This window comes from Artibeus jamaicensis, unplaced genomic scaffold (genome assembly GCF_021234435.1).
Source record: "Artibeus jamaicensis isolate MK-2021 breed Jamaican fruit bat unplaced genomic scaffold, CSHL_Jam_final contig_1132, whole genome shotgun sequence".
NCBI classification, from domain to species: Eukaryota; Metazoa; Chordata; class Mammalia; order Chiroptera; family Phyllostomidae; genus Artibeus; species Artibeus jamaicensis.
The window spans coordinates 7,275,934-7,288,944 of NW_026521221.1; the positions used below are offsets into that span (position 1 = coordinate 7,275,934).

The window sequence follows — 13,011 nt, forward strand, 5'->3', positions numbered from 1 at the left end:
CTGATTGGGATCAAACCAGCGACTCTCCAATTCATGGGCTGGCACGCAATCCACTGAACTACACCAGCGAGGGAACCAGCGCTGCTCTCTAAGAGAACCATCTCTAGGGGGCAGACCCTCCCATAAGTGCCACACTGAAAAGGCCTGGACCCAGGGTCAGGAAACCCAGGCCCAAGGCCCAGCTCTGCCTTTACTGTGTTGGTCTGGCTCTGTGCTTCGGTCTCCTCATCTGAAAAGTGGAGCTAATAAGAGTCATCTGGCCTGCTTTGAAGTTCAGTTGTAAGAATAGAAGGTGATAATAGAGGAGATAAGGCTGCTTAAGCATTGCTGCATACAGGGACAAAAAGCAATGGTTCCCCGAACAGCCAGCACTGCCCAGGCCCAAGTAGTCACTTCCTGCTGTTGCCACAGGTGACTAATGTGGCCCCTCCACTGGCTGAGTTCTGTTTGTGGAGGATCTGGCCCAGGCCCAAGGAGGGCGCCAACAGCAAAGCCCTGCTGGGAGCCGGGGTTCCTGGCAGCCAGGCACAGTGGGCAGGGCTGACCTGTGAGAGCCACAGTTACTGCCTGGGGCCTGGGCTGGTTGCAAAAGGGGCCCCGTGCTCCTGACGCGATCTGCTCTAGGTCTCACTCACTCTCCCAAGCTGGTTCCCAGGAGAACAGGGAGCTTAGGGAGGGTGTGTCGCCTCTGCCCTGGGCACCATTCTGCTCCCAGGGTGCACATACACTCACACACCAGCCCAGGCCAAGCACACACACCCAGCAGAAGATACACATGGAGACAGATCTCCACACAGAATTGGCCTGGGCAGCCACGCAGACACACAGCCCCCCGAGAAACTAGGCCAAACCCCAATGTGCACACAGACACAGAGGCTACCATACCCGCACCCCCCCATGGGACTGTGCATAATGCACACTCTCAGGGCACACAGCTGGATATCCAGACACACGTGCACAGAGCTGTACACATCTGGGATAAAGACAGACACCAGCATTTACAGACACAGACACACAGACTCACAAGGATATGGAGTTATTCAGAATTTTGCACAAAGACAACACCCACCTTAAATACACAAGAGCAAAAACAGGGATACAGAGAAATGTACATGAACACGAATATACTCATATAGCGTCTACGCATCCTGTCATCACCTGGTATGTTTTAAAACATGATCTGCTAGTCGTGTTCCCATAGAAAGAGCCTCTTCCCGCCAAGTCACACATACACAGGAACCCAAGCTTCCTCTTTGAGTAGCTCAGGGTTGTGTTGGGCCCAGTCTCTAAGCCAAAGATGAAGAACTTTTTTTCTATAGGTGGTCACCAAGCAATGATGGGAAAAAATCAACTGTTGACATAGTCTTATTTGTAATAGAAAAAAAGAAGTTGAACAGCTTAAATGACCCCAAGTGGAGATTTAGTTGAAGAAATCATGGTCAGGGTGAAATAGTAAGCAAACATACACTATGGTTACAGCCTCTGGTTAGAGTTTATAATAACATGAAATAACACTGTCAGGATTTTAAATGAGCCCCAGGCAGGTGGCTCTGTTGTCCGTCCTGCACACCAAACAGCTTTGGTTAGACCCCCAGTGGGGGTGTGCATGTTTCTCTCTCTCTCCCCCTCCCTTCTTCTCTCTTTAAAATCAATAAACAGATCCTCAAGTGAGGATTAAAATAAACTTAATGAAAAAAGCAAAAAAATTATATATACAACATGATCATGAAAAATATTTCAGAAATATGCATATAACACAGGACTGGAAGAAAGTTTATCAAAATGTTCGTCCTGGCTGGTGTGGCTCAGTGGATTGAGCGTGGGCCTGCAAACTAAAGGATCGCGGTTCGGTTCCCGGTCGGGGCACATGCCTGGCTTGCAGGCCAGTTCCGGGTGGGGGACGCATAGGAGGCGACCACGCATTGATGTTTCTCTCCCACTCTCCTTCCCTTCCCCTCTAAAGATAGATAAATAAAATATTTTTTAAAACAGCCCCGACCCCCCCTCCTTCCCTTCCCCTCTCTCGAAAAATAAATAAATAAAATATTTTTAAAAAATGTTATTATCTTTGGGACTTAACACTAAGAGCACATTTGTAATCTTCTAATTCTTTGAATTTTCCAGTGTTTCTGAGTATTTATATGGAAAAATAAATATATATTTTAAATCCACTAAGGATTTAAATAAAAACATTAAAAACAATTTATATCAATAAGGGCATATGTATGAATGTATACATAAGAAACAGAATTTTATCTAGTTAGTATAATCAATATTCCCTAAAATTTAGATTCAATGGTGGAGAATGCCAGGGAAAAGAGGCGAGGGAAAGAGAGATAGGGATAAAAACAGTATCGGGAAAGTAGAGAGAGCCCTGGCTGGGTACAGAGCATCGTCTCTACAAGCCAAGGTTGTAGGTTTGACCCCGGTCAAGGCACATACAAGAAACGACCGATGAATACATAAATAAGTGGAACAACAAATCAATGTCTCTCTGTGTCCCCCTTCCCCTCTCTCTCTAAATTAATAAATAAAAAATTATTTGCAATCATAGATTTGATAAGGGTCTAGTATCCAGAATATACAGAGCTCTTAAAAGTCAACAATAAAGACAATTCAATTTAAAAATGGGCAAAGGGTTAGGAAAAAAAGAAAAAGTACAGAGAGACCTATTTATAGAGAAAGACAGAGCAGAGCAAGCTGCTAGGTTTGGAACCAGAGGGAAATCCCTCTGGTCTTGCATGGGCTTGGGCCCTGCACTTTAGAGGGCCCTTGCAGGGAGCCACACTCTTAGGCCTGTCCCCAGGCTTCAGTGACACGCACCTGGGGCTGAACTTGACCCTCGGGATCCCCTCCATCGCTCACTGGTTGGCTTTTTATCTTAAGCAGTTAAAGGCCAGCAGCAAACATTGTTTCAGCCCAAGACCCTGTGGGGCATGAATGAGACTTCTCATTCGTGTTTAGCTGGGGAGATACAGCTTGAGTGAGGGACTGAGCCGAGTGTCTTCAATGTGCTGAGAGCAGCGTGGACACTAATACCGTAAGAGATGCTTCCTGGAGAAGGGGAGTATTGGAAAATGGTTAGAGGAGAAACAGGCCATGCAGTGGGGGCACTTTCCAAACTAGAGGATTCGTAAAAGCAAAGACTTGGAGTCAAAAATTGAGAAATAATCGGGGATTAGGGTTTGGGGGTCACTGGGACAGGCTGGCCTGGTCCAGGTTGGTGTTAGAGTTGAGGGCCTTGAATGCTGAAATGAGGAGCTGGGAGTTCACTGCTAGTAACGAAAGCTGGTTAACAGTCTTGAATGAGAGAAGCCAGAGGGAAGGCAGCTGGAGGGACTGGTGTAGGGAGCGGCAGTGGCAGAGGACGGGGGTGATGGAGGTGCTGACCAGGCTCAGTAACCCTCACAGAGGAAACTCTGTGCCCTGGATGTGCTGGGACCATCACAGACTAGGGGAAGAACTGCAGGGAGTGGTCAGAGGTTAGGCTTTGTCTCCCAATCCATGGTACAACTCAGGCTCCTTGGAGCAGTTTTGAAAATCTCTAATTCAGAGTCCTAAGTCTTTCATTTTGCAAATAAGGAAACTGATGCACAGAGAAAAGAATTGCCTAAGGTCATGGTTAATGCCAAAGCCCACCTTGAACCCAGGTCTCTGCCCCAGCGTGGGGTGTATTGGGCAGGGTTGAGGTAACAGTGAGCTGTGGAGCTGGAGCCTCAGACCCCTCAGGACCTGACCGAGGTGGCAAGCGTGCAGAGTGCAGGGAGGTGACTGGAGCTCTGGGGGATGGGTCCTGGCCGGGCAGGGGCTGGACAGTCCTGGCGAAAACTAAACTTGGGGCTTATCTGAGGTTTCATTCCACTGGGGTTTCTGTCCCTCAGCCAGCCTCTCTCTCTCTCACACACACACACACACACGCTCACACACTGTACTTCCTGCAGAGAAGGCTGGGCTGAGACAGGGCAAGTGCTCTCCTGGCTCAGCAGTTGCCTGGCAGGTGTTGATGTGTGCCTTAGAAACACCAGGAGTAACATCCAGGTACCCAATTCTAGAGTCTGCAAAGTGCTCTTACAGCCACTGGGTAATATCAATTGAGATACTGCCTTTTATCTCTGGGCCTCAAGGTAAAATGAAGTGTCCCTTCATCTCTCACCCCCACCCCCTTTAAAAGGTGGCCTTTTAAATTCCTTCCAGCTCCAATCCCCAGGGAATAGGGAGTTTGCTGGATTCCTGCTCCTCTCAAGGTCCTCACAAAATGAACCCTCATTTCCACAGGATTTCCAAGACCAAGCTTCTATTTAAATTGTTAACAACTAGTACCCTGACTAGGTCCTTATGTGAACTTTGAGTGCCAAAGCTAAAGACTGGGTCACACCAATGCCAAGTCCAAGAAGTGTGGCCACTGGTTGAGGTTTAGGCTGTATGGGGTCCCTTTGTGCTCAGGCTGTAAAGCAGTGGGGGGCCCCCAACCTAAGCACCTGGGCCCTGAGAACTGTTAGAAGGATCAGAGGAGGAGTTAGAGGGCTCAGGATTGCCCCAGAGCCTCAGCACTGAGCAAGGTGCTCTGGAAAGGAGGAGGGGAGGGGCACCACCCACCGGGTGAGGTCATGGGAAAGAAGCTCTGGCGCTGACACCTGGGGAAACCCGTTTCCAAGCTGCTTCCCACGCTACCTCTCCTGGGAACCAGCTAAGCCCCAAGCAGGGAGACCCAAACCTCCCCCCCAACCCCCAGTCCAGTTCCCATCACACTGCCCCATCTAGTCCAGCCCCCACCTTTCAATTTAGCCTCTGTCTTGTAGTACCCAACCAGTCTCTATCCACGCTGTGGAGCCTTGAGGAGGACTATGAGAGAGCAATGGATTGATCACTCTAGGAAATGACACAAACCATTAGCTTCAGAAACTTAAGTCTTTATTTGCACACTCGGCACTGCCCTACCTTCTAGGCTGTGACCTTGGAGAAAAAGGTGATCCCCCCAGCCCTTTCTTCCCTCAGGTTCTAGTTTACAGCTTCTCCCTCCTCTGCCGGGCCTTGCATCTCACTTCCTGCCCCACTCCTGGCCCAGCCAGTTTGGGCAGTGCCTAGGGAGCGGTGAGACCCAGTTCTTCCCAGGGATCAGCCCCGCCCTCCTGGCCTTGGGGGCTGAGGGCAGCCCAGGTGTCAGCCTTGCTCCTCAACTGCCCCACTTCTCTGCTCTCCTTCTCACTCTTACTCTTTCCAGGCCTCACTCTCTGATCTGCCACATCCTCCCCAGCCTGCCTCCAGTCCCAAGGCTCTAAGGCCTCGCTCTCTGCTCCCTCTCCATCTCTCACTGACTTCTATCTTTACACAGTCCATCCCCAACTTGTCTAGAGCCGCACACCTTCCAGCCGTCCAAGACGCCTAGCTATTCCCTGGGCTCTTCCTCACCCCTGTGCCAAGGAGGGAGAGACCACTACAGGGGTCCTAATTCAGCCAGCCTGACCTGAGGGCCCATAAGAAACAGGAAACTGGATCCCAAACTGCTTGGAGGTGGCGGACACTGTTAGGACCATCCCATGAAAATCAAAGTGCTGGGATTTCTCTGTAAGCCTTGACCACAGAAATCCAAGTTATAGCCTTTCTTCCTCCAGGCCATGGGCTCGAGCTGGCATGAGTGGGCAGGCAGAGGCCCATGTCCCCAGTGTTCAGAAGGGACCGAGTCTCATGGGGTGGCCTGGCCCTACCCCTGGTTCCAGATGTCTGTGGCTTTAAGCCTATTGCTCCCTACTCTGCCACAGCTGTTCAAACAAAGCAGAAGAACTTCTTCCAGCGGCAGCGGGAGAGAGTGCGCACACCTTTGGCATTCAGTTTCTTCTCCAGCCGGGCTTTGTGCTCAATGGCACTAAGAATGGCCGAGTCAAACACCTCTTTTAAGTTCTTCTGAGTCAAGGCAGAGCACTCAAGGTAGCAGCAGGCCCGGATCTTCTCGGCCAGGCCCTGAGCCTGGGGTTGGGGCACGGGGCCCTCCCGACCCCCCTGGTCCAGCTGAATCAGGACATTGACATCATCCCTAAGATCGGCCTGGGTGCCCACCAGCAGAACGGGCGCCTGGGGGTTGTGAGTGCGAATCTCGGGCAGCCATTTCTCTGTGATGTTTTGGAAGGAGCTGGGCTGCACTACGCTGAAGCAGGCCAGGAAGACATCAGTATCCGGGTAGCAGAGGGAGCGAAGGCGGTCAAAGTCTTCCTGGGATGGGAATGCCAGGTCATTAGTAGGATAATTCCCTATTACAGCACGTGGGAATTCAGGAATTCGCTTTTCACATAGGGTTGGGGACCTGAGACTCCTTACCAAAGGCCCAAGGCCCCAAGGCCTTGTCCATTCCTGATTCATCTGGGGTCCTCCCAACCTCGAGACCACCTACCCCCAGGCTAGTAGAGACCATTCCCAGCTTCTCACCTGTCCGGCCGTATCCCAGAGCTCAATGCGCACAGGGGCTCCATCCACCAGGACTTGCACTGCAGGGGCGGGGCGGAGAAGAGCCTGAGTTAGGAAGGCGTCCTGGGCCCCACCGGGCCTCAAGAGCGCCACCTCGGGGCCTGGTCCCGCCTCCCTCGCTGGGGGCTTCCGTGCCCTCCCGCCGGCTGGCCCGCCCCAGCCCCCCGGGTGCACAACCCCACCCCTCAGCCGCGCGGCCGCCGGGGCTGTGGAACGTACCAGAGAAGGTGTCCAGCGCCGTGGGTCGGTAGCGCGAGGGGTACCCATTGCAGGTGTAGCTGACGATGAGGCTGCTCTTGCCCACGGCGCCGTCGCCCACCAGCACGCACTTGATGCCCAGTTCTGGGGTTGCGCTGCCCCGCCGCGGGGGAGGGGTCGGGGCCCGGAGCGGAGACGACTCGGCCTCGCTCAGCTCCCGCGGGGGCATGGCCCGCTCCGGGGACAGCCCAGGACCAGGCACTGCTGCGCTGGGAGAAGCCGGCTCCGCTGGCTGCCTCCGACTGGATCTGCGGAGGCCCGGCGCGGAGGCGCCGCTAACCGCCCGTTTAAGTGGGGCCCCGCCCACCTCATCTGCATGGCCCGAGCGGCCCGACCCCGCCCACCCGCCCGGCACTCCCCCTGCAGTCGCCACGCGCGCCAGGCCAGGCTATCTCAAAACGCGGGAGTAGGAGAGGCGGGCCGAGCGCTGACGCTGAGAGATTCACACAGGTACAAGGACAAAGAATCGCCAAAATGAAGTAGATCTAGGTATTTTGTCAGAGAAACATATGGAGGATTTATCTTGCAGAGGAGGAAGCAAGTTGCTGAACACAAAATGAAGCCAGTTCTATTAAACGTGTTCAAATTAAAACAAACCTGACACACGATTGTACGGGTATTTTAAAAGTCTGGATAGTAATTTTATTAATTAAAGATGATTTAAAAAAATACACAGATCATGAAGAGGCGGAAGATAAACACTGGCGCGAACACTACGGGCAGGAACGTACCCATTCCAGGTAGGGCTCTGCTCTGCTGAAAGAACTCAGGGTGTTGGAGAAACTAGCTGGGGAGGGTTTTCAAGGACAGTTCTTCATGTGACTATTTTCCAAGTCTGAAAAACCCCTAATATTATCTTCATCATAATCATCAAAAGCACATGCCCGTCTGGGCCATATACTGTCCTTACCCTAGAAGGAGTTTACAGACTGAGACAAGCTATTGCAGGTGGCTTAGGCATGTCACCAAAAGAGTAAGTGAAGAGGAGCCTGATGTTAATTTCACCTCTATTGCAGCCACACCATCAACTGACACCAGGCCCAGAATCCTTTCTCTGAACTCCAAGGCAGTCTTTCATCTCAGCCTATACAAAAATCATTCAAAACATGTCATTCATGAGTTTCTGCAGGGAGAATGTTGGGAATGGAAGAAGGCAATGAATATTTTAAAAAGAGAGAGAGAATCCTATTTCTCAAATAGCTTGTAGTATAAAAATCCACAAATCCAAATCTCTGAATCTCTTGGAAAAAATCTCAGAATCCCTGTTTTCCTCCCTCCCTTCCTCCCTCCCTCCCTTCCTTCTTCCTTTCCTTCCTTCCTTCCTTCCTTCCTTCCTTCCTTCCTTCCTTCCTTCCTTCCTTGCTTTTCTTCTCCTTCTCCTCCTCCTCCTTTTTTAAATCAAAAGTCGAGAATAGCTAGAACGTTGCTGATTTAACCATTAAAATCTTGGTTGTGAGGAAATGGTGGAATCCCCACTACTTCTATATCACCATGCCTACATCCTATATCTCCTATGTCCAAACGTCTGGCGATGCTAATAATTCTTAGTTATAGTCCCAAAGACTTCTCAGCCACATCCACATACATTTATTCATCTAGCAAGTGAAAGAGGCCCCAAAATATTGCCTTACCATTGTATCTCACAGAGGATCTCAAAAACTATTCAGTCTCCTGGAAAGGGAGGCAAGAATGGAGATTTGAACATCAATGAGACTGGTCACTGTATTCCTAGTTCTTCAGCTCATTTGCTATGTGACTCCTGAGATATCACTTGATCCATCTCCATGCTATAAAATGACAAGTGAAGTGTCTTTATTTCTGAGAGCCCTTCTGGTGCTAGCAATCTATAATTCAGGGAACCTAGGCAAGTCACCCCAGTCCAGGTGTCTGGACAAAATTACTACACACACACAGGCTCTTCCTCACAGTGCTCTTGTCCTTGTACCCAGGTTTTAATAATAGTTTAATTGTAGCTGTAAATTTAAGGGTAATCCTGTTTTAATCCTTTCTGCAAGGAGGAGGAGTATAAATAATACACAGATGGGGGTGGGGTCTGCTGGGCATGGGTAAAAGCCCTGGCTTGGCCCGAGACAGGCCATTCATCTCTCGCCCCATGGGTGGGGACACTTTCTGACCTAGGTCCCTCTGTCTGAACTGGTTTAGAGACAGTCTTGTCCGAAAGAGAGGGAGGAAGGAGACAACCTGGGGGAGCTGGTGAGTCACCTATTTCTCAGCTAAGGACTTGCAATTCTGGCTGCTACTGCTGGGAAAATCACCTCCTAAGGGTGGGTTGAGTCTTATTTCTATCCACCTGTCAGATCACCTGTCCCAACTTCCAGCCAGACAACACATTTGCTAAGATTTAAACTTGCTCCTGACATTCTCCTTGGAGAAATGGTTGATCGTAGGACTGGGGCAGAGAATATACAAGATGAGCTTGGCGTATTTTATAGGATCGAAAGGAAGGAAGTGCTAAGCAAACAAAACAGGAAGATGGAGATACAACAGATGGGTGCGGGAGCCGACTGAAGGAGCTTTCAAAGGCCACATCTGAAACAACGTGAGCAACTAAATAAAGGGTTATTGGGTGACAGCCCAAAGTATAAAATAAATATCCACAGGTCTATTCTGATATAAATGACTGAACACATTAAAAGGGGGATAATAGCGACATTTCCCATAGAGAATTCCAAATAATGTATGTAGATACTCTACCCTCCAGAAGCTTAAACCCCCACTCCTTAAGTGTGGGCTGTGCATCGTGACTTCCATCCAAAGGAGACGGTATGAGTGGTGGGGGAAAGTGAGTAACTTTACAGGGGAGAATCCTGAACACTCAGCCAGGTGATCAAAATTAAGATCAATATCAGTAAGTCCCGTAAATAGTAGGGACTATTGATATGATGTGATGGCATTTTTATCTGTGGTCTTCCTCACAGGAATAAGGGTCCCCAGTCTAATAAGAAAAACATCAGAAAAGTTTTCATTGAGAGACATTCTACAAAATGCCTGCCCAGCACTCTTCCAAACTGCTAAGGCCATCAAAAACATGGAAAGTCTGCACAACTGTCATAGTCGAGAGAAGCCTAAGGGACATGATGACTAAATGTGCTGTGTGCCGGGTGGGTCCTGGAGCACAAAGAGGAACACAGAACTCTGAATAAAATCTGAACTTTAGTGAACAATAGTGGATCAATGCTGGCTCATTAATTCTGACAAATGCCCCATATTAACGTAAGATGATCCTAATGGGGAAACCTGGGTGTGAGGTATACGGGACTCTCTCATTCTCAATTTTTCTGTGAATCTAAACTGTTCAAAAATAGTTTATTAAACAGCAACAAAAGAAAACAAACCCCCCCTAAAATGTGATCCTGACATTGAATCATGGCAGTAATAACTTTTTTTTTTCCAGAAATATCCAGCACAGCCCCAGCTGATGTGACCATGTGGATTGAGTGCAGGCCTGAGAACTGAAAGGTTACTGGTTCAGTTCCAGGTCAGGGCACGTGCCTGAGTCGCAGGCCAGGTCCCCATTTGGGGGTGTGGGAGAGGCAACTATTGATGTATTTCTTGCACATCGATGTTTCCTTTTTCTCCCTCACTTCCCTCTTTCTATAAACAAACAAACAAATAAATAAAATCTTTAAAAAATACCCAACACAGTTGGAGTGGGCTCTAGCCTTATGAAAGGGCTTTATTTGCCCTGTCTCATAAGAACCCAAGTGAGGTTGCTGGGAAGAGAGGGGTGAGTGTACTGGCGCCCAGAGGAGTTAGGGGACTTGCCCTAAGATCAAAGAAGCTACTAAGTGGCAGTCCCAGAATCAGCAATCCAGCAATCCACAGCAACCCTCAGGCCTGGTCACATTCTTAGGCATTTCTGTTAATTCCTTATCTTATTCAAAATTACTGCTTACCTTGGGATACCTGCAGCCAAAACTCAACTAAACTCAATAAGAATAAACCAAAAGAAATCTGCCCCTACCACCACCATAATCTGCTTATTGCTGAAAAAGGGGTTAACAGAACAACATCAGTAGTGAGGCAGTGTTTATAGAGAGTTCCACCCAGCGGCTCTTTGTTAATGAAATGCACCTCAAGCAGTCTGTTTCCATCTGCACACTCCACTCCGAGGCCCCCAAACCACCAGGCCTGCTGCTCAGAACAGCCCAGAGATTCAGGTGAGCAGGTTAGAAAGCTTTGAAATAAAAACAGGATGCAAGAAAAAAAATTTATACTTGTTACATAATTTCTTTGTCAATTATACACCAATAAGGCTGGGGGAAAAGCCACTTATTTACTAACACACTAACGACAATAATACTACAATAATCAGACTGCACACTTTGGGAGGTTCCAGTTAAATGGGCTTCCAGAGATTTTCTCTGCTCGGTGAGCCTGTGTCCTGCAGGGGAGTTGGTGGCGAACTCAGTGGCCTGGGCTGGGTTTGTGCCTCTGGAACAGGAGCTCGCTAGCCAGTACGCCAGCCCCAGGTCCCCACCCCCACCCCCCACCCCTGCCACATCAACCTCCCCTCCCAAGGCTCAGGTTGTCTCCGGGCTTCTGATCTGCTCTGACCCATTGCCCATACTCAACCTTAGCCTCAGCTTCTCCTTGCCTTTCTCTCCATCCCGCTGATCCCAACTACTAACAGCTTTTCCCTGACCAGACCTTGCATTTAAGCCCTGGCTGGTATTTTTGAAACACCTGTAGGAGTTGCCACTGCAAACATTCATCTAAAAGGACTCCCCCTCCTACTTCTTTATTTCTGACAATGGTAGCATAATTCTCCAGAGCCGTGAACTGGAAAAAGTGAAGCCCGAATAGTTCCCAAACCTCACAGTGCACTTGGACCCCTTCCTCTCCTTTCTCCTGGGTCCTTTCTTTGAAGTAGTTCCTGACTTCCCTCTTCCTTTAGGTACCGTTTGCCATGATAATCACCTCATATCTGCCTCTCTGACTTTGTTTCCTTCATTTCTAGTGCACCCAAGATCCCTAGGGCAATAAATTTATCCTGCTCCTCTTCCACTCAAAAACCTACAGTGAACCCATCAGCCATAGACAGAGGGTAAAGCTGCTGCCCGGTACCCGCATCCCCTGGTTGGAGTGCCCCCAGCATGGGGAGAGCAGTCACTGAAAATGATCCTTAAGAGAATTTCCAATGATAAGAGAAAATATTAAAAGATAATGTTAAATAATGCAGAATGATATAAACAATTTGAGCTCAAGTATTTTAAAAAGTGCACTTAGTATTTTAAAAGTGCACTTAGACTAAAAGAGAGTCCTATAAGGACACATACAAACTGTGAGTCATTACCACTAAGCAAGAAGCTTGAACATGTTACTGTTGAAAAAAATGGTCCTGGAGTTTAAAAAATATGTTTACTGTATATTTACGGAAAAAAAAGAAAATGCACTAACATGTCAACAATGGTTACCTCTGGCAGGATTGTGAATGGTTTGTTCTCATTCGTTTGTTTTGTGAGTTTTTTCGCTGTGGCAAGTTCTGAGCACATGGTGAACAAAACAGGGCTCCTCTGTTCCCCCACTTTGCTCTGCCTGACATCAACCCCCTTTCTCTGAGCTCCCTATTTGACAAGTTCTGAGAACATTCTGTTTGCTGTGTGCACACCTCATACTGCAATTAGACTCTAAGTAGCTAGAAGACAGGGAAGGTCTTGTAAAACTACAAGCTCTTGCTGCTCCAGTCTAGTGGCATCCCACGGCAGGGGCTCAGCCACTACTTGTGGAATGAGTGAGTGAATGAATGAATGAATGAATGGTGAGGCGCGGTCTGCCAAAGGACAGAAAGGCTGGTGGGTAGCCCCACCTTCCCTGATGCCATATGTACTTGTCCAAATAGCCAAGGCCTGGGCCCAACCAAACTCTTAAATGCTTTTCCCCAAAGACTGGTTCCAATGGCCGAAAGCCTCCTCTTGAACAAAAGCTGGGGCCCGATGCCACTGAGGTCTGTTCAGGTTCCCAGGGTTAACCCTAGAGCACCGATAATGGTCATGACCATGACAAACATCAGCAGTTTTACAAAAAGAGCACCCAATAAACAAATATCCAATTAATACTCGTATCACTCCAAATTCTCTTCTTGGCATTGGTTATATAAATTCACACTTTGCATAGGTGTAATCAGGGATATTTCAATTATTTAGCAACTGGTATGGCCTCAGAAAGATACTAGTCCTGTGCTAGAGCAGCTTTTATTAGGCCTCTGGTGTGCTTGACATTAACCCTTGCAGGGGTGTCCAGCCCATGGCCGGTGGACTGCATGCAGCCCAG

The 13,011-nt window shown here is 48.9% G+C and overlaps 1 protein-coding gene across 1 annotated transcript; it reads right to left on the reverse strand.

The window, feature by feature from the left end:
- Positions 1-4,893: 4,893 nt before the first annotated feature.
- Positions 4,894-6,964, reverse strand: RHOV (ras homolog family member V). The gene is made up of 3 exons (XM_037161834.2): positions 6,679-6,964; positions 6,421-6,479; positions 4,894-6,207 (listed from the first exon to the last, which is right to left on the reverse strand). Exons 1-3 carry the CDS (start codon positions 6,884-6,886, stop codon positions 5,764-5,766), a joined length of 711 nt encoding a protein of 236 aa, XP_037017729.1. The 5' UTR covers positions 6,887-6,964; the 3' UTR covers positions 4,894-5,763.
- Positions 6,965-13,011: the final 6,047 nt, after the last annotated feature.